The sequence below is a fragment of the Cloeon dipterum genome, chromosome 4 (assembly GCF_949628265.1).
Source record: "Cloeon dipterum chromosome 4, ieCloDipt1.1, whole genome shotgun sequence".
Taxonomy (NCBI): domain Eukaryota; kingdom Metazoa; phylum Arthropoda; class Insecta; order Ephemeroptera; family Baetidae; genus Cloeon; species Cloeon dipterum.
Genome location: NC_088789.1, coordinates 11,964,531 through 11,985,710, shown reverse-complemented (window position 1 = coordinate 11,985,710; position 21,180 = coordinate 11,964,531). Strand labels below are relative to the sequence as shown.

Below are 21,180 nucleotides of genomic sequence, written 5' to 3'. Positions count from 1 at the left end.
GTGAGTGCCAGTAGCACACCAGAACAACGAAAAATCAGCAAATTTGTGCACTTCCGTGAAATATGTTGATGAAATATTTCTCTTTGAACTTAATTTTGTTTTATTTTCTTTTTATTACTGAAATTTTCGAAAACTTGGTATAAAAATTGACATTAAACCAGTTGAAGTTGGAGCCAGTGAAATGGAGTTTGAGTGTTTTCCACAATATGAACCAAAATTTCTGGCTCCATAATTGCTCGGTTAATCAAATTCTTGTCAGTGCCAAATCAACGGTAAAATAATCATTTCACAGAATTCATGATTGCCCGAATAACTAGAAATTTCATTCAACCTATAGATTTCCATTTGAAACCACAAACCATCAGTGCGCTGTGTGCCGCTTTGCATTCAGGCAGGCGGCCGTCGCTGTTTCAGCGCCAATCAACGGGCGTCATTATTCTCGAATCAACTAGCGAGTGGCGCAGCGCAAATGAGCTATTTAATAATGCCGTGCGGTGCAAATTAACTTTGCATGCAGACGCGTATGCTGCAGGCCTGCAAATACGCATTTTGCACGCACAAACAGAGCATGTCGGAGCCGCAGACACGCCGCCGCTTTGCGTGCAGGCTAATTTCATTCTGCTGAACGAATAATTAGCGACGCGAGAGCATACAAGAAACGAACTGTGTGCGCATTGTATCCGTGTGTGTATGGGCAACATACGAGTTGAATGGTTTACTGAGGAATGGCAGCCAATGCGTCTCATGTAAATGGCGAAAGTGCCACTTACGGACGCGAATTATTTCCTTTGATCTCGCTCGTATTGGCTGCTGAGTGCACCACGTTTGATTTGAGCAGGCTGGCTGACTGACTGACAGTCACTTGTGCGCTACGAGTTTGCTGTTGACGACCAAATCCATCGGGTGGAAATTTCTGACATGTGGCATTATGTGTTTGCTCACTAAATTGCAAGACTAGAGCCTGAAACACGTACACATGCGCGCATACAGGTGCATTCAATTCCTACAACCAACAATGAGCGCAGTATCAAAGGCAGGAGTCGAGTGTTTGAGCTGCACTATAGCAATTGAAATAAGCAACTGTCTTTCTTTTTGATCATAAATAAGGAAATAGAAGTAGAAAAATACATATCGATTTGAAAATGATCAAAAGACTGAGCAGACTGGATATATTTTTATGTTACGAAATTCTGTTTATAGCCTGGAATGGCTACAGTAAACTGGAATAGCAGATATTTTTAGCGTGGTGCAAAATTTGAATTCAGGCGTGCTCTCTGCAGATACTGCAAGATGGCCTCACAATGGATTTGCATTAGAACAACACACAGGCCGCAAATCAGCATGCGTGCGTACACGTACTTATCCTCTGGCGAAAATTAGCACGCGCCCCATACATTCTCACGCGGCTTGCAGCCCACATATGTATGTAGGCGCGCACGCTATTTACTCGCATGCTTCCTCCGTGCACACATGCGTTGTCTTTGATCGTGCCGGCGAAAGAGCTGGAGAGTGAACGACATAATAAAAACAAGCCACCCGCACCACGCATAATCCAACAGGGACTCCCTCCTGTATTTTCGCGCTAAATATTTGCACTCCATACTGTGTGTTCGCGAGCGCTGTGTGTATGATGTGTGTGTTTGCAAACGTGAAGGCGGAAGAGTTCCTGCGCAATTCAAAGCCGAGCCGGCAGACAGATCGTCGGCTCGTCTTCTTCCCGGCGTCGTCACGTGCGATTCAATCAAGCGAGGCACATTTACAAACTCTCAGGCACATTTCCCTGAGGTTCGCATGCATGCGCGAGTGATGAGTTGTGATTTTCCACTCGAGCTGCCCCCACGATGCAGACAGCAATATTGAATTATTTCTAGCCCAGAGGAGTGCGCCCTTTTGTTTGCTCGAGCGCTTTTTCTGTGTCGCACGCGATAAATGTGCATTAGAGAGAGTACACTTTTAAATTAAACTCTCCTCTGCAATATTTTACCTCCGTCCAAGTGCTCAGATATAAATGCGCAGTTGTCACGTGATTTTCAGACCAAGAACGATTTTATTTCTAGTTTCTATATTTGTTGAGTTCTCCTGAAATACGTTGTCAAAAATCTGAGCTTTCCATTATCACAGCCACGTATTTTGAAGGTCTTTATCAAAACGTATTGTACAAAAAGGCCTCTTACTGTGCACTTGTCAGTCTTCTTGATAATAACCTGCCCTTTGTTGGTAAACAACAACGACCTAATATCGGTGTGAATGAAAATTCGTTCCCGGAATCGTTTCTAAAGAGCGTTTCAAATTAATAGCTACAAAAGCGACGTGGCGCTGACCATAAATTTCGGGAAATTTTGTCATCGCTAATGAGAAGTCCTTATGAAAACCAACAAAGCACCCTGTTTCCACTTACTTAGCACTTTTTGCAAACTGTTAATTTATAAATTTCATAGAGCTGCTGACTGGGGAGAGCTTTTTGTAAGCGCAGCCCCCTGGTTGGTGCGTCTCCTGCCTTTGTGACTCAGGATTCCGTAATAAAAAGCAGTGCACTACAAAAGGTGCGGCTGTGCCTGCACCTTTTGCACCTACCCCCTCGTAATTTTAATTACTCAGAGTCTGTGCATCATGAGAGTGTTCATCATCCGACGTACAAAAGAAAAGTGTGCTGCTACAGCGTCATCCACTCGCTTGCAAAAGAAATTCAAGTGCGCGTGAGAGGAACGAGACGCACTCTTCGCGTGAAACAAATTGTTTGTACTTTATTTTAAACAACGCCGTGTTTTCCGGCCGGAAATTCCATCATTAAAATATGCAAATGGATTCTGTGCAAAATTATAAACTTTAAAATATGGTTTATTTTAATTTGATGGCACAAGTTTTATGGTGATGTATATCCGTGAGAAATAATCTCATGACGGAGCTTCTTGCGGCGTTAAATTGCTTTGGAAAATGTATTTTTTACAAAAGGCCTTCGTCTCTGCGCGGCTAGACAACTTTGGAAGAGAATAGCGCAATTCGAATTGTTGCTCTCGTGTGCTTGAACTAATTTTGCCTTCCGCAAGGCAGAGAGACGCTCGCGGCCCTTTTCCGTTTCACACTCCAACTAACGCTCGTCTTAATTATCAGCCCAGCGCAATAATCAAATTTGCGTCTGCCAACTTGGGCGAAAGAGCCGATTCTCGTCTTGCCCTTTTGTTCTATTTACCCGCCGAGCGAGTGAGAAAGAGGCGCCGCCGAGTTTCTGCAGAGAGCACATCTGCCAGTCGTTGGTTTGTGTACAAAGTTGGTCGGTCGTCCGTGGTGCATGCAGGCTTCTGAGCGCGCGGGCGGGCGGGTAGGTGGGTGGGTGGGTAGGTCTCATTCGCCTCAGCCCGTAAGCACAGACATTTACAATTTAAGCTGCTCTAGCTGCAAGCATTTTCAAACTTTGCCCATGCACACTACTTGCCCGTCGTGTGTGGCTATATTCGCCCGTGCATGTGCCTCCGCCACCCCCACAGCCCTGACTCTCGGACAATTTGCATAAGGCCTCCACTACACTCTTTACCTGACACCTAAATGTGCCCTCGCTAGCTGCTATCGAGCAGCCATGAATAGTGATGACGGCAGAAAGCCAAGAACCCTCCACTACCTACCCCGCCAGCCCACCCGCACGACGGGGATTATTGCGATATGTGTATTACTTTATCTGTGGCTGGGATTTGCAGAAAGTGGCCTCTGCATATAAATTTAAACAGCCGCATACACGACGCGCGCAGCTCAATTGTGCGCATAAATGAATATGCAAATTGCTCGTAAATTTCATTATTGCCATTGTACATTAATTGGGAGGTTTCACTACAATGGTCGGGCATTTGCGGTGTCAGGAGCTTTGGCACTTGGTCTATTTGATTGTTTTGTTTACTAAAGAATTTGAAATTTTTGGTCTACAATATTTGCATGATTTTCCATACATGAAAAATTGGAAATAAAATTCAAACTCAGCTGTGCAAACGGAAAGCAGGCAGAGCGAATATTTCAAAATTAGAGAGACATCATCAGTAGTGACAAAACCCCCAAAAATCATTAACTCTATAGTAAAAAAAACATACACAAAATATCGGTTTGACTAGCAGAGTTGCATGTTCTTGCGTATATAAAAAGCTATAGTTTACCTTTGTTAGGACAAATTTTTGAATTTTCGTTCATGTAATAATAGAAAAAAGTATACACAATTTCGTTTATTCTAATAAACAAGTCAAAGATAAATTTCTTGAAATCTTCTTGAATCTCATGAAATAGTAATTCCCAACGCTGAATTTTTAAGACTTGATTGAATTTACAAATAAATAATTCCCTATTGACCTCTATTACCAACTTTGTCAATTAATCGAACAATTAGCATTTTTTTCTACTATATCTTTTTGTGCGCCCAAACCTAGCACGATTAAGGTAAAGTAGCAAAGAAGGAAATCAGCTGAGTGTCAAAAAGTTTATCCAAGAGACGCTGGGCTGAACACGGAATCGATTACTAATTTCGACTCTTTTGAAAGCTCTGAGCTGTTTTAACGTGCAGAAGCGAAGATGGGAGCGCGAGAAAAGTCAAACAACTTGGCGCCTTCTTTGCAAAACTATTCGCTCCGAGAAGAGATTTCAAAGCACCTGTCGTTGGATTAGGATTTCCGTTCTAATTAGCTACCCGCGGCCATTTCTGCGAAACTTTTCCAATTTAAATCTGATGAGACGCGGGCGTGTAGAGCGAAATTATGGATTCACCTTTGACGGCCGCACATGCGCCGGGAAATCGATGTTTCTTGATCCCTTAATGAAGGAGAGTGAGTGAATCCTTTTGACGACAGAGACATCCGGCTCACGCAAACTAGCTGCAGTGGCTAGCAGCGCGCGCGTAAGGATGGAGTGAAAAAGGAGGCTGGATGGCACTCAGGGAATTCAGACGCTTTCCTTCTCCGCACCAATCCCTCCTGCACGTAACGACGCTGCCGGAATTGCGCACAGGGAACATACAGCAATGGAAAATTGAAAGTCGTCGAGCGTGAAATTCCTTTATTGTTTTCAACTCCTTTGGTGAACGCAAAGCAAATTAATTTGATTACAGCCGAATGGAAGGAGCGAGTTCACTACTTTCCAACGACTTGCAAATAATAGCGTGCCACGTCTGTATATATACGGAATTTTGGCGTGCGCTCTTATTTGCAATTCTAAGTAAACGACAAATTGATGGCGAACAGGAATTTCCACTTTATTCTGCGTTACTCACATTATTTATGATATTCTTCCATCTCTCATGCTTTGGTGGTAATATGTTTCCTTACTGTTCTTGGAATTTTCTGATGAACAACATTATTCAAGTAAAGTTTTAAAAGCCATCCATGTGATTTAAACTTAACTTTCATCAGTTTTTTTATTCTTAACATGGGGTAAAAATGTCTTGTTTAAAAATAACACAATCAAAACATGCATCTTTCTCTCAATACCCGTTGGTGTGGAACTCATAGTCAGTCAGCTTAATCATCAAGACCTGAGCCGTCAGTGCGAGATTCAGAAGGCTCTCGTTGGAAAAGCCAAATGATCTCGCATCTGCAAATGAAAATAACAATGCTTTTGAAAGCAGAGCTTCAGCAGAGGCGTTGCGGCAGAATGTGCTCGCGTCTGAAATACTCTTCGATTCATCGCGGCAGCGGCGTATTCTTTTTTCACCCTACGCGCGTGCAATTTGCATAAAAATTGAGGCAGCTAAAGTTATGCGCACCGACCAGCAGCCGGCCATTTGCCAGCCGAATTAAAAATGCATGAATTTCCATTCCTGCGTCCAGCTTGGGCGTCACACGCTGATTTCCAGCCATTATTATCATGCACAAAGTATAATACAGCTCTTTTGTTGTTTAAAATTATGCGCTGTCGGACTGACGAGCGGACAAACGAAAGGCTGTGCTGGGCGCTGAATTTGCAAGTCAGATGGACAGACGCCTCACTGGTAAACGCCGCCGCGTTGTGCTGCTAATAATTAGACCGTTGAAAGCGAACGCAGCGAAATCTTTTCGCCCCGCCGTCATAAATAATAATAGTCAGATTTTTCTTGCAACATGAAAAATGATAAATCCGACAGGCAAAAAGGCGCCAAGATGGCCGCAACTCATTCCGCTTCCGCAGCGTGATCGATTTTGTTCTGCTTGTTTGTTGAGCTGTTCACTGTCTTACTCACCGAGATTCTGCGTTTTGTTTTGCAGTGCCGCCTGACAAGCTGATCATCCTGGATGAGAAAGGTGCCAGTGTCCCTAATTACGTCGTCGGGCCGTACAATGAAGGAGCTAGCGTGGACATCACTTGCATCGCCACCGGAGGTAAGATACAATTTTTGTCGGCCAAAAATCGTTAACGAGCATGACTTTTCGCAACACAAAAGTCCATTGATCAATAATTGTAGCAGTTAAAAACACAGGCAAAGCATTTTTAACATTTTGAATGTTCTCCTTTTTATGTTCCCTCATTATTTCGGAAAAATTAAAAAAGAAGAAAGACCTCAATTCTCCATTGGAGACGAATTTACATTCATTAGCCGCTGTTCAAACGTGTCAGACAGACCACTCTGGAGTTTGACAAAGCGCTCTTTTGGGACCATTTATCTGCGGCATTCTTTATCAGCGTCCCAGAGGAGCAAAATAATGCAAATAAGCTGATTTGTCAGCATCCCTTTCCTGCTGAGTTGACCGACAATGGTTCTGAAATACCGACTAATCACCATAATCGGACCATTATTCCATAAATTATTTTCGAATGCCACTGCCGGAATTTCAAATGTTTTCATCGAGGCATGAAAACCACTTGCTCGGTTTTTAGTAATAAAAAAAAGAATTATGCATTTCACTTTTGTTGCACTGGGGAAATTTTATCTCCACGGAAAATCTCAGCACCCCACGAACTATTTTTGGTAGTTGAAACTTTTGTTTGGAATCAGGTTCTTGCTCTCGTTTTACATCACAACTGCAGGCTCCTGATAATTTTAAAATATGGCATTATCCTCAGAAGTCGAGGTGCTTTTCCATAAATAATAGAACACAACGAGAGATTGGAATCTCTCGAGCTGCTTCTTTTTTCCTTCTTTGCAGCGGTTCCCAGGACCGAAAGGGGAGAATAAAATTTATCATGTTTCTTGTCTTCTTTCTGTGTGCAGGTCGGCCGCCTCCCAGGGTGTCCTGGTGGCAGGAAAACGCGCTGCTCGACGACTCCTCAGAGTCCCTTGACGACCGCCGTGTCAAGAATGTATTGCGTTTGGGAAAATTGGAACGCAGACATCTGCATACCGTCTACACGTGCCAGGCGTCTAATAATAATATTTCAGCCCCCATCTCGAGCGCTGTTTCAGTCGACCTCAACCGTGAGTACCATTTTTCTTTCGCGAGTGCGTGCTGGAGTACAAAAGCAGCGGTTTCGGTCTTTGTTGTGCGTCTCACATACCAGTACTTCTTACTCCGTCAGGCTCAATTTGAATATTGATCATTGAATATTTGCCACAATAAGTTACTCTGGAATGCGAATTTATAACCTCGGCCTTATATAATGTTGATCCTTTTATAGTTTTTGCTTCTCCTCTCAGGGGAAATATTACAGATTGAAAAACAAATGTCGGTAAATTTAAATAGAATTTGGGAGGGCACTTCTTGGACGATGAGACGTTCAACCTCAGAAAATTTAGCACCATAATTTCGTGATTCTCTAATTTTGTAGAGCAGCTCTAGTTTTGCGCAAATAACTAGCAAGTTTTAAAAACCCTGTTTTTTCGAGAAAAAATGGAATAAAATTAAAATTTGTGTTTAAGTTTAAGAGGTTAAAGTCAACAATTAGATTTCACCTTTAATAAGTGGTCTGCTTCAAATTATAATCTATTCAAATTATGCGCAATTTTGAAGCAAACGCAACGCAATAATTGTCAAAATTAAGCGTTTACTGAATCTCAAGAATTAACGTATCACATGAATAAACCATGGCCTTTGCGACAAATTGCACGCACCTTGCAAAAGCCATTCCGTGTGTGTGACCAAGTTTTATGAACGAAGGGAGGAGTTGACGCGCGCGAAACCACCGCACCGAGGCATAATTTCGCAAATCTGCCAGGCTTATTTTATCACAAAGGGGAGCAAGTTAGTGACACTCGCCGCCAGCAGCAGCCACTCGCCCTCTCCGTTTATTTAATATATATAATACTGCAGCGCCGAGGACAATAACGTCTCCGGTTTAATTAAGGTGCAGCTGTAATGTTTTTATGACAGCTCCGGGCTCCCGCTCATCTGCCAGGGGCCAAGCGGGTTTCTTATTCGAATTAAACCGAGAAGACAAGTGGCGAGCTGCGGTCACGCCAGTTGTAAAGTTGACTGGAGTCGAGAGGTAACCCGATCCTCCTCTTCCACTACTAGTGCGCTCTTGGCATTCAAGGGTCAAACGCATCTGGCTGACGTCATCAATCAAAAGCACCAAATTGCTCCTAATATGCGTTTTTATTCCGGTGAGAAAGAGCTGAGTGCGCACAAAGTTTCCATTCTGTCCGTCTATTCCATTCAATTTTGGAAAAATGAATTATTTTGGAGGACAGTGTGGCAACAGACGGAATATTAAACTGTCAATTAAAAATATGTTTTTGCCGAAGGATATCCAATTCTGAAAAACGTATGAGTAATTAACTAGGGTTGACAGTTGTTTGAAAAAACCTTTCGATATCAATTATTTGAATTCATGGAACTCAATTTTTTGTCGATTGCTTGACAAGCTCGCGGCGTTTAATTTCGCCAGAATAATAAACGAAGCACGACGTTCAACTCGTTAAAATCACCCTGGTAATTATTTACCAGGCACAAGCAGCAAAATTGGTGCACGCTTGTAAATAAACCAGACAATCAAAATAGGCCAGGGAACAATTTGCAAAATGAGATTCCAGCCAGTCAAATTGATCGGCACGAGCAATACCATGATTTTTTCCAACACAGAGTGCACGATTCTATTAAGAGCTCTGCAAACAAACGCGAGCAAACACCAGCAGCAGCCATCTCGTTTTCGGGCACTAATTTTTAATTCTGCGTGTCACACATTAAACCGAGGTGGGGGTTGGGGGTACGGTATGAGCAATAAATATAAACACACTCGCCGACTCTGTGCTGACCGACTGAGTTATAAACACACGGTGCAGCAGTATAGGTGCGCTTTTTGCGGCGATTAAACGGAATTGTCAATTGCTCGCGCCACCAGAGATACCTCATCACAATGCCGTGTTTGTCGTTGTGTAGCCAATAAACAAGCCAGCAGCGTGGTTTAATTATGGAATATTCATTAGGCCGTTTTTTGGAGCGTGCATACGTAGAGCGATCAAAGCGTGTGTTTTGTGTTGTTTGTCTCGCTTCAATGGCCAGCCTTTTGATTAAAATCGATGGTAGACCGCTCAACCGACCGGGACCCGGTCCCGATTCCTGAATTAGACCTTTGCTGCCGGGCGGTCGTGCGCTTTTCCTAACCGAAATTGCATCTTTTTGGCACATCCGTGTGCCAGAAGGCGGCTCTCTTGCGGTAGCACTCTCATTTAAGGAAAAATCGATATTGGCGGAGCTTTATTAATGAGAGGGACCAATATCATGTCTGTTGGCTAGTGACAACCATTTGCAGAGAGAAAGCCCACTCACCAAAACTTTATTCCCAAAGGAGGAAAAGAGCGGGCGAGGCGAGGCCCAACAAACTATTCCTGTATGCGCTGTAGTTGCGTCGCTACAAAGGCGCACTGGACAAAATCCATTAATTTAACAGGAGCTAGAAGTTTAGAATAATTTTTCCATTGCTGGTTGCTCATCAATTTTCATGTCAGCTCTAAAGATTATTTCAAAGTTATAATCTCGGCATCATTAATAATTCATCTGCAGGTGGAAACAATTCTAATTTATGTGGTAATAATTATGTATTCAGCTCTGATGTATCGTGCAGAAAAATTTATATTAAATAAGTCCGTTTTAAATTATAAACCAAACTTTATGCTCTAATCAAGGTGAATGCTGACTTTTAAAGACATATTCAGTTTGAAACGGCGGAACAAGATGTCCAGCACTCCGGAAAACAAACAGTGGAAGAGAGTTTCTATTGATTCAGTGTTTCACTGGTATTTCATTAAAATTAATGGTGAACGTCAATTCTTGTCGCACAATAAAACATTCCCCTGTGTCCCTAAGTTCACTTTTTCATCAAAGCATTTTTGTCTTCGTATCCAAACTTGGCAATTATCATGAATGAAGAATTAATAGCAATGCCTCGGTTTTGTTGGAATTGGATTTTATGATAACGGTTAAGTTCTTTTTTTTAAATCTTTGATAAACACATCAATTATGGTGTGCACTTTTTTGGGAAATCTTCAATTTTTATGGGAGCGACTAATAATAAAGTTTTCTTGTACCGATGATTCCGGTTTTAGACTCAGAATGGTCCTTTGATGAGCAAATTGCATTTCATTTTAATTAAACTTGTTCTGATAAACATTTTTAAACACATTCTTTTCATTTAAAATTTCAGACAATTCCCCTTTTGGGCAATACAGATTTTTGGAACTAATTCAATTTTTGGTTTTCGGGGTTTTCGGACAATTTCCAAAGAATCAACCATTTTGGAAAAACTATAGAACCCAACTTTTAGCACTCAAAAACATTGTGTTTAATAAATAATTGATTGACGATCATCTTTAAAGCTGCACGCAACTTTTAGCTCATGTGACATTCGGCGGCATATACGGAACAACAGCAGTGCGACCGGAAAACGTTTAAAATGCGCAGCACACTCCTACACAAACAACAGCGAGGGAGGCGACAAAAATTGAGCAGGCTCGCCGCAGCACCTGCCGTCCCAGGAATTCGGGCGTGATTGTCGCCGCCAGAGGGCAATAAAAAGAGGCGTAATTTATTGAGTCACTCGGCCAGTCTCTTCCAGACTGGTGCTTTTGTTGTGCAAGGGATTTTATCCCGGGCAAAATGAATTTATGAACACGGCCGGCCGCGTGCACCACTAAATCTACCTGGGCGCGCTCGCTAGGCCGCCGCGTCGCACCATGGCGCTGTTTTATGTAATAATATCTCTGGCGAGAGGGTCAAGTGCCGAGCGAGGCGTGCGTTCCGTCCCTATACGCTTCCCTTTACCCTTGTCCGCGTGACCTGACAGGCCCTCGTGCTGAGCCTCGCTCCTGCTCTCCCGACACTCCTCGTAATAAAAAAGCAGCTCGAGCTGAATACAAGCCCTGACAAATGAGGAGCGAACGTCTCGAAAGCTGGCGTTTGTTCTATTATGCGGTTATCAACACCCCGTAATTATTATAATCGCCGTGTCGGTTTCATGTCAGAGAAAAACTAGAGGAGATGTTCTCAATTTAGAATATTAATGTTAAATTACAAAATTACCTTCAAACAAGCACCACGGCAAAAACAACCCCCACTGCGCTATTCAACGTGGTCTTCCGATGATCAAATTTTGTTACAAACTCTCTCGTTTCTGGGAGCCTTGGTATTTTACTATAAATAGCTAGTTTGTCTTTAAGCATGCCTTTTCCTCCTCCATGATACTCCCATCAAAAGCAACGTTTCACCTTACAACCCCAACTGAAATCGCTCCTTTTAATTACGAATGCTCGCGTTACCTTTCCTCTATTTGCAACTCAGATCCGCACCACTTTTGCGCTGCAACCTTTTGACCCGGTGCAAAAGCGCGGCCGCTGGACTGCTAAATTGCAAAAAGTGTGCATAAGCTGCGAATGTCGCGGCATGGGTCGCCATCAACACCAGTGATTAAAAATAATGAGAGTGGATTATGATGACATTGCGGCGACGGACCCCCCATATCATTATTACCGCTACCGCTGCCAGCGTTGACGCCGCCACTGCCGCCGACGTGCTAAATTACAGAGGCATGAAGTATCACCCCTTGACGTGACCTCTGCGTCCTGGGGCCGTGCGGAGGGCTAATTAAAATTCCCTCCAGAATGAGGAGCACGCGCCAGCCCGGCGTCTTTGTGTGCGGGCAAACGGGCGACTGCACACACGCTGTGTTCACGCGCCCGGCGAGAAGATCCGGTTACTGCGCGCGGAATTTTTCGCACTTTACCTCGAAAGAGCTGGCCGAGGAGTTGAGTGTTTCGCTTACGTAACCGTGCAAGTTGCATTTAACAAAATGTTGGTAGGAGAATTATTATAATTTTTTTTTTTTTGAAATCTTTTTAAAGAGGCTGAACCAGTTAAATTAGAGGTTTATTTACGCAGACATTTTAATGGGACTACATTATTGTTCGCTCCTTCAGATGTTCATCACCATGGGGAAATCACATTATTTTATTTATTTTTCATTTTATTTTTTTATACCACGAAAATTGTTGAAGCCAAGTAACGATATCCAGCAATTAATAAATCATATTATTAATTTTTTATACAAACAAAGCCTTTCAACCTCGGGCATTCTATTTTGAGTCCGATTCGTTGAATTTAATACCAATTTTATTGCACTTCACATTTTAATTTTAATACACAATATAAACATTATTTTTAATCTGCTTTGTGTGAGCCGTGGAGGAGTGAAAAGCCATATTTAATATAAATTCTGGGCGGCAACGTGCGATAAAAACCAAGTGGGTAGCATGTCATTTCCCTCGCAAATGCTGAAACTCGGTGATGAAGCTGAAGCGTGCGATTGTCCGAGGCGTTGTATATTCCATCCAGGCATCGTAATTACTTTGCAGTTGTAATTCTCGCACGTCACTCTCGTGTTTTTGCGGCTGCACGGCTTTGATGTTCAAAAAGTAATTTGGCGCGTGCTTTCGGGCTAACAAAGTCGCCTTTGATTATCCGCGCCACGCACGGGAAAAAATCGCACAAAGCCAGGAGTCGCCGGGTCGGTCGGCCGGGCAATTTTTCAGCCAGCCGCTCGCTTTCGCGGAATAAGCCTTCTTTTACTAACTTGCTAATGACCGCAGCGGAGCTCACGCAAAGTGTCGTTATCGGCTTTTGCGGAATGCCAAGTCGGGCCGGCAATTAAGCGCGAATAAACCGCCCACAAGCGCATTTTGCACAATTTCCCCAATTAGCCGACGGCAGTAGCAACAGTGAGGCGGTGATAGAACGGATCCAAGAAAAGAAAACGATGCGACTCTTTGTCCACGTTCAACAAATTGCATTAAATCTTGCCGACTTAATCCCCTTATTAACTCCCGACGGCTTAATCTAATTTGCCGCGAAAAATAATTAATCGTGACCCGGCAGAGTTAATCTCGTCACATTATCCAAACGTGACGATAATCCGCACGTCTCGTTATCGCATCGCTCGCACGCCCATGACATGTGCAATGCAAACAAGTCTGTGCAAATAATAGAATCATGCAAACAAGTGGTGATTGAAGCGTTCCCAGCTCTTCTGGACGAGCTAATTAGATCAATTAGCCCATCTCCGTGTTCATGGCGGTTGATTCCAATGCAAATATTGGCTTGATATCCGATGACAAGAATTATTTATTTGCAAGCTTGGAGTATTTTTCCGGTTTAGATTGAAAATTATTTCAACAGATATGCTAAAATGTGGGAATGAAAAAATTCCATTAAGTTTTTGCATCACGCTGATATTCAAACGAGTGAAACGTATCATCAATTATTAAATTAAAAGCTCTTTTGGATTCCAATATTTTTTGCTACCGTTCTCGAATAATTTGAATGATTGATGTAAACCGATCCCAACTCGATTTACTAGAGCAAACGCAAACAAAATCTGACGAGGTGGTCGTCGGAGTCACGTGAAATGAAAATCGCTCTTTTTGCTCATTCCAGCCGCATCAAATCTGAGGGGGCGCAAAAAGCGCATCCAGCGAGCGTGGGTATATTTATTTTGCGAGATAGGATTGAGAGAGGAGTGACCTAGTTGTTGCGCCATAAATATCAATAAAGCTGCATCATGCGGCTGTGATTGACTGGAAAAAGGTGGAACCAAGATACCCGCGCGTCTTCTAAGGAGCAGGTCTTCGCCGCCGCCGTCGCTTTTATCTGTCTCCCTGCTGCTCGAGTGGTGCTGCTGGTGGGCAAAGAAAAAGATGAGCAACAGCACGGCCGCTCTTGGAGAGCTTTTTACTGCGAAATCTCATCACTAGATCTCGGTCCTCGTCGGCCGGGTTATGTTCGCCGAGATTGGGCCGAGAGCACAAAACTCACACAGTCTCATCATGAAATATCATTTCCTAAGTGAAGCAGCGCCGATAGTAAATATAGCTGCTCTTCTTTCTGCCCTTCTCCGCGCGACGGGCGCACTCTTTCGTCAGCCAGCCAGCGCGCTGCGGTGTTTGTGTGTTTGCGGATGCGTGCCTCGACAGATAACTTTGTGATTTTATTGGGGAGGAAAGGATTTAGCAGTGTGTGCTCCGAGATGAAACGTCGGGCTAAAATTTGACGGCCTATTCGTTGGTAAATAATATACGAGCACATAAGCCGGCGAAGCGGCGGACGCCGGCAACCAATCAGCAAGAATGATATCTCTCCGTCGTCGGGCGGGCCAGCGAGAAAGAGAGAAAAATCGACTGCTTGCGCCCACGAAAGCGGCAGCGTGCCACCTTCGGATTGAAAATTTGGCAGCCCCGATTCAGTTTCCAATTACAGTCAGCTGATCTTGTTGAACGAAATTGGCGACGGTGCCTTTTTTCTCTGACAAACAAGAAAGGTCAACAGAAGTATATATGATGCTATATATTGCTGGTCGATTTACAATCTCCGCAACCAGTGATTGCGCTCTTATTCAGATCGATTGTAGACTGATTCATTTTTAACTTGTAAAAAAATATTTTTTTCTGAAAAGATGTCATTACATTGCAAAAAATAGATGTAAATAGAAATCATGTTATTTCAGGGCTCCCGCATTTTAAGAGAAATTTCATAAATTAAAATAAGGGGTTATTAACAATATATTCATGGAATTCCATAGAATTATGCAGAAAGAGCGGTATACCAGCAAAAAATGGTTTGCATGGCAAGTAGTGAGCTTGGTTTGGTTTATGATCCACCTCCATTTGCTTGGCACTGTTGATATTTTATAAATAAAATTAATTTTTCATTCCAGTAGTCATTCGAAGTCGCTCAATTTATTCAAATATCACTGCTGCGCCCTTTCAACAATTAATTCAATTTTAGTTTTAAAATTATTCTATGTAATTTGGAATACACAATCAAAAACATGCAAGCAGTGTATTTTCCTCCCTTTTTTCTCCCGCGATGGCTAAAGAATAGCTTGAGTGTCAAGCGAATGGAGGTGGATCATAAACCAAACCAAGCTCACTACTTGCCATGCAAATTGAGCGGAAAAAGTGCCAAGGAATCAAAAGAGAGCTGGCCAAAAACTCGCATGCAGCAGCATCAGCTGCGAATTGCCAATTCCATTAAGTCTCTCAAATTTACAGACCACTTTGCATTGGGAGCGGTGGCTGAAAGTGCACAAAAACAACAGTTTCCGCTTGCTGTGCAGCGAATGGCCTGAATAAATCGCAACACCGCGCGTAATCTGCCCGTGGAGTGCAAACACACACATTTTGCAACGTTTATCCAGCGCACCGAGGATGTGCCAGGGCGTTTTGTGTATATTTATCGTGTCTGCGAGTGAGGCCGACGTGTGTGTAATAAACATGCACTGGTCGTTCGTATGCCGAGTATTTAAACGTGACACAAAATAGATTTCAAAGTATTATTATCCCCGGTGTAACACACGACTCTTGCGCCACCGTGCACTCAACAGACCCGTGCCCGCCGCCGCCGCACCGCAGCAACCAGCATCACACTCTGCATCCGACGAGGAAAACTAACTCTCTGCGCGCTCACTGTGGAATACAAAATAATGATAAGCACTCGCTCCTATTTACGAGCTCGTTCATAATATCTTGGCCGGTGGAAGCGCTTGCTCTCCCACGGATCGGCTATCGCAGAAACGCCCCGTGGGGCGCCTGCAAATCGGCCTTGAAATTAGAGCGAATGGCTTTGCAATATTTTTGCGTGGCAGATTACTCGTAATCTAGATGTGAGGGCCTCGAGTTATGGTTGCTGAGGTGCTGTGTGGATACGAGCAGTCGTAAATGCAAATGACGTTCGATCGATTTTGTGCAGAATTTCCTGCAAATTACGGCAGAGGAACTTTTAGCAGCAGCAATCCCCCTTGCAAATTGCAAAAGCAATTTAAAAACTTTTTAACGTGGAAGTTTTTAGGGAAAACCCGGAAAGCCCTATAGTTGTAAAAAGAGCAGCTGCTGTATGAGCTACATTAATATTTGCATTAACTAGCTATGAGCTGGAATAATATTTACAAAGATGAATCAATATTCATATATATGGTATTTGTTATTTAGTCTTGTTTAAAGACAGCAACAACAATAATTGAAATGGAACTTTTAGTAAAATAATGTGTGTGCTTAGCAAAAGATTATTTTAGTTTTAAAATCATTCATCCGTCTTTGTGAATATTTTAATTTGTCATTTTTTGATAAAATATGAAAGATTAAAGTATATTTAATAAATTTGAATATATCCATTGGCCTGCCTTAATGCTGTAAATCCTTTCCTTGACAGTATCAAATTTTGAAACAATATTTGAGTATCGTCGTTTGATTAATCTCAGCTTCTCCCTAATGACATAACTCTTTTCCTTGAATATATAGCTGTCGGCACACAACGTCATGACGTTCTCTATTGAGAGTAAACTTGCAGAGGCAGGAGAGCTGATTAAACAGTCTCAAATATTTGAGTTGCTAATACAGCTGGCACACCTTCAGCTAGCACTGGGGCAGCGGCTAAATTATTTCAATTCTCGTGCGACCCCGGCCCAGCCAGCCAGTCAGCCAACATGCTTAGGCTTTGGCTCATAACTTTGCGACGCTGCGCCGCCGCACGCTCCTTCTCCATTCTAAATGAATGTTTGAACAATAGAGAAGAAGAGTGCCCCTTGTGGGGTTTGCGCGAAACCGACGACTTGGCCCCTCCCGCCCCGCCGGCACTCGCTCGCACAAGAAGCAAAGTTGATAGTTTTTCCTTGGTTCGTCCGCGTGCTCAGCGTCGCCTTTTTTTAATTTCCAAGATTAAAAACAACTTCTGCAATCTGCCGAGAGCAGATGATGATGAAATGAGGCAGCAATGCCGCCGCCGACACGCTGTCTTCCTTCCTTCCCACCCCTCTGGAGGTTTTAATAGAGCGAAGACGGTGCACCAGTTTTAATAACGTCCCCTTTCAACAGGTACACGGATCAGTTAGAATGGCGGCTGGAGCGTCTCGAATCAAAAGAGTCGGAGCAAAACTCGAGGATTGCTTTTCAGCGCCGGCAAAAACTGCACGCCGCAAAGATGAGAGCAAGCGCAATTCAAGCACAAAAACCTCCGCGCTTTTCATAGCTGGAGGTAGTCACAATCAGCGCGCGGTTTGTGCATTTGCGTCTTAATTACGTAGTTTAACCTGCTTACCGCGCGCGCTGTGAATGAGAGCGAGAGATGTAAATTCTTAGAGGATGCTGCTGTTGGCTTGTTCTCATTCCAAAGGAGCGTCTCTTCCATCTATGACGCTTTCAAATTGATGATTTCGCATCGCTTGTCGTTAACGCAGCTCTTCGGGAAATAAAAGCAGACTGATTTTGCCAGGGTGCAGAGGTGCTCGACGCGCGTGGGTTCGTCCTTCCCACTTCTGCTAATTGCAGGCAGGTTTTTCACGGTATTTCTGGAACTTGAGCTCAGAATCCTTGGCGAGCAATTACTTTCATTAGCAATCTGATCATACCTATTAACGTTCCATTATAACCGTCTGAAAATAAAATGCCTCATACCTATTTTCAGTGCGACATCACCAGGTTGGGTTTCAGCCACAAGCCGTGAATCCTGAACCTAAATTCACTTAATATTAAAATACCAAAGGTTGAAATAGTTAAATACATTTTAATTAATATGCTTTGGAAGTAAATTATGAAAACATGAACTCAACTTTTCCACCTGCTGGGTTTGAAAAAATTAAAATTTCGTGTTGGTGGCCTAGAATTTGTAGCTGCAAACCTGTAGCACATAAATCGGCACAAACATTTTGCAAATACTGACTAATCCTGGAAAATATTCGCCAGCCTTTTGTGAAAAACTTCCTCTCCAAATTCACGCACAAAAGAGGACGAACTAATTGCAAAGGATTATGTGCATTAGTGCGAAAGCCAAACTGCGCTGAACCAAAGGGCTGCTTTTTCAGCGTACTGCTTTGATGCCCGAAAAACAGATCGAATTGCGAATCCAAGAGTTGGAGCTGCACGCTCCTTTTTCCTCCACATTTAGCCAACGCAGCGAGCGGAGTGAAATTCGCACTCTGCGAGCTCTCTCTCTCTCTCTCTCTCTCACTCCGGGCGGTAAGTTGGCTGGCACGTTTTAAATCTTAGCCGGCTGAAAAGCAGCAACTCTTTCACTATGCTTTATAACTCTCAGCCCGTGCATATTCAAAAGCGCGGGTCGCTCTCGGTATTAGCAAAACATTTCCAGCTCTAAAAGCCAAAAAGCGTCTTGTCTTCACTTTTTAAGCGCATTTAGGCTGCGAGGGATCTCTCTCCGCAGGCCAGCCACTTTCAAATATTCCCCAGTCAGTAGAGCAGCACTTGAGTTGCTTATTGAACAAATAAATATCTCCGTCGTCAGCGAAACTGAACCGCAAGGCGGCTCAAGCTAATATTTCCACGATGAAATCCGAGCGCACCGTGATGAGAGATCATTCAATTAATCATCTCTAACTGTGGTCTCTGGCATTTTCCCCGCTGCTTTCAGCGTGGGCCGACCTGCGCACAATCAAGTAAATTGAGGTTGATTAAATGTGAAGAGGCACTGATTACTAATGGTCTGTGCTTGGAATTAGTGCTTTTTAGCCGAGGGAGCGTCCAAAATGAGCCGAAAAATGTAAACAGCTACAAAATTGGCTAAGAAATGAATCTTAGCATCAGGATGTACCGTAAAATGCGAGTTAGCTTCGATTTATTACTCGTGAAAAGGTTTGCTTCTGTTATTGTTCGAAATTTTGATCCTGAGACAGTCTTGCCTCTAATACTCGGCTCCGGAGCTATTTTTTGACGCCTCTCTTTTGTGCAACGAACACACGTCCCCTCGAGAAATCACACTCAGGCCTAAGTCAAAAATGATGCCCGCTGCAGGACTAACGCTGGAAAATGAGCAAAAAGGAGCAGTCAGTCTGTTTGCGCAGAGAAAGAGAGAGAGAGAGAGAGAGAGAGAGAGAGAGAGAGAGACTGAGCCTCTTGTTACATTTCTATAAAAATAACAAGCTCGACGCTGGCGGAAAAAGTGGAGAAAATGTGCGAGAAAGTCGCTCACCTCATTGTGTGCGCTCCGCGAGACGTGTGTTTATTTTAAGCCAAAGGGGGATTTTTATTTTCGGGGCAAACAATAACAGCGGCACGGGCTCGTAATTTGGGCGACTCTGTTCTGCCGGTAGCAAATTTTAGCACAATGGCAGGGGATCTGCAAACAGCACCAGAAGTCATTTCAGTCAAAGCAGGCGAGCTTTCTTTATTCCGCAGTTCCGGGAATCCTTTTTACTTTTTAAGCCGCCCACCTTTGCGTAGATATTCTCTGACGCGGAGCAAACAACAACCGCTCTGGTGGATACGGGAAAGGACATTAGAAAAAACTCAGCCTCTCGAAATTACGAACGTTTTTCGCTCACAAGCTTTGCTTGTTGCCTTCTCTAAACAACGAATTTTCCGGGTAGGAGCTCTTGAGTTTTGCTAATAATGTGTGGTTTATGGTTCTCATGGTATACCGAGGCTCTCTCATGGCATAACTCTTTGCGAATTGCGATTCCCGGGAGCAAAGAGCTTCTAGAAATATTATTTTGTAGGACATAAATTTAAAAAATTCAATCCCAAAATTAAAAAATAAAAACTGTATACCGAATTAAGCTATGTTAACAGCTATATTTAACAAAACCTCTCACAAAAAATCACAAAATCAAGTTTTTAAATTATAAGAAACTATTAGGTGCAACAAAAGAGCAATTTTAATTTTTAGTATAAATATCAACGTTACTGCCTGTGCTGCAAGCTCATGTGCTTTTCAGCAATGATTGATTTTTTCGAGTTATGAAAAAAATCTCTTTTATGAACCAGATCATATTAAGCATTTAATTTAATCAGGCCTTTAATTTGCATTACAGCTTCACACTTTGACTTGAGTCTTACACGTCGTCATTATTTTGTCGAGAACGCGAGTTTCACGATTTCTGCTGTGAATGCCAACATACCCTCTCGCACGCTGGCCCCTCCTAGAACCCTAGCTGCCTTAGGCCGCCATAAATTCGGTCGACCACTTACTTACCAGCTAGCCAGAGTCAAAGCAGCGCCGAATAATGGCGCACTAAAGCAGTAACGTTGTTGTGTGCGCTCGGTGCGTTATTGTATTGTCGAGTCGTAAAACGCGCGGCCAAAACGGAAAAAACGCGTTTCCGTGCTAGGAGAAATAAAGCAGGCCACTGCCTATTTATTTATATGGTGCGCACCCTATCGAACTCGAACCAGAGGAAGGATGGATGGACCAGTCGGAGCAGAAGACCCCGGCTGGAAAAATGCGCTCGCTGTTTGCTCGCGAAGTGGATAAAACGGTCCGGCCGGCGCTCCAGCTCATTCGTCACCCGGAACGAAATAAGTTTAATGGAAACGGGGCCTCGAGATGAGCAACTAACTCTCAGTGTGTGTGTGTGTGTGTGTGTGTGTGTGTGTGTGTGTGTGTGTGTGTGTGTGTGTGTGTGTGTGTGTGTGTGTGTGTGTGTGTGTGTGTGTAAGCGCGCGCCCCACTTTCCAAGGTCCATTTGTGTAATCGCACCACCGTGCACTAGGGAGCGGCGAATCAATTTAAACTTTAATTAAAGCAACCTTGGCCACACGGAGAATTATTTACCTATACTTTATCGAGGGCATAAATCCTTCTGGCCAACCTCCATATTATGGTTATCGGGATTTACTACGAAAACCAGATACCTTTATGTGTATACAGCTATAATAGAATCAAAATGAATGAATTACTAATGCTTTTAAAAGTCATCAATTGATTTTCCTCCGCTACAATTGCATCTTTAAAATGAAATACATTATTGGATAATGTTAATATATATGTGTTTAAGTTTGTTTTTATATTACGTCGTGTTTCGTCGCAG

General features: G+C 43.2%; 1 protein-coding gene across 2 annotated transcripts in view; it reads left to right on the top strand.

The window, feature by feature from the left end:
- LOC135942656 (contactin-6-like) overlaps positions 1-21,180 on the top strand; it is a 160,635-nt gene that overhangs the window by 102,004 nt on the left and 37,451 nt on the right. For both annotated transcript variants that reach the window (XM_065488906.1, XM_065488905.1), the window contains exons 4-5: positions 6,213-6,326; positions 7,157-7,360. In XM_065488906.1, coding sequence (XP_065344978.1) covers positions 6,213-6,326; positions 7,157-7,360 — 318 coding nt within the window. The remainder of the gene's footprint in view (positions 1-6,212; positions 6,327-7,156; positions 7,361-21,180) is intronic.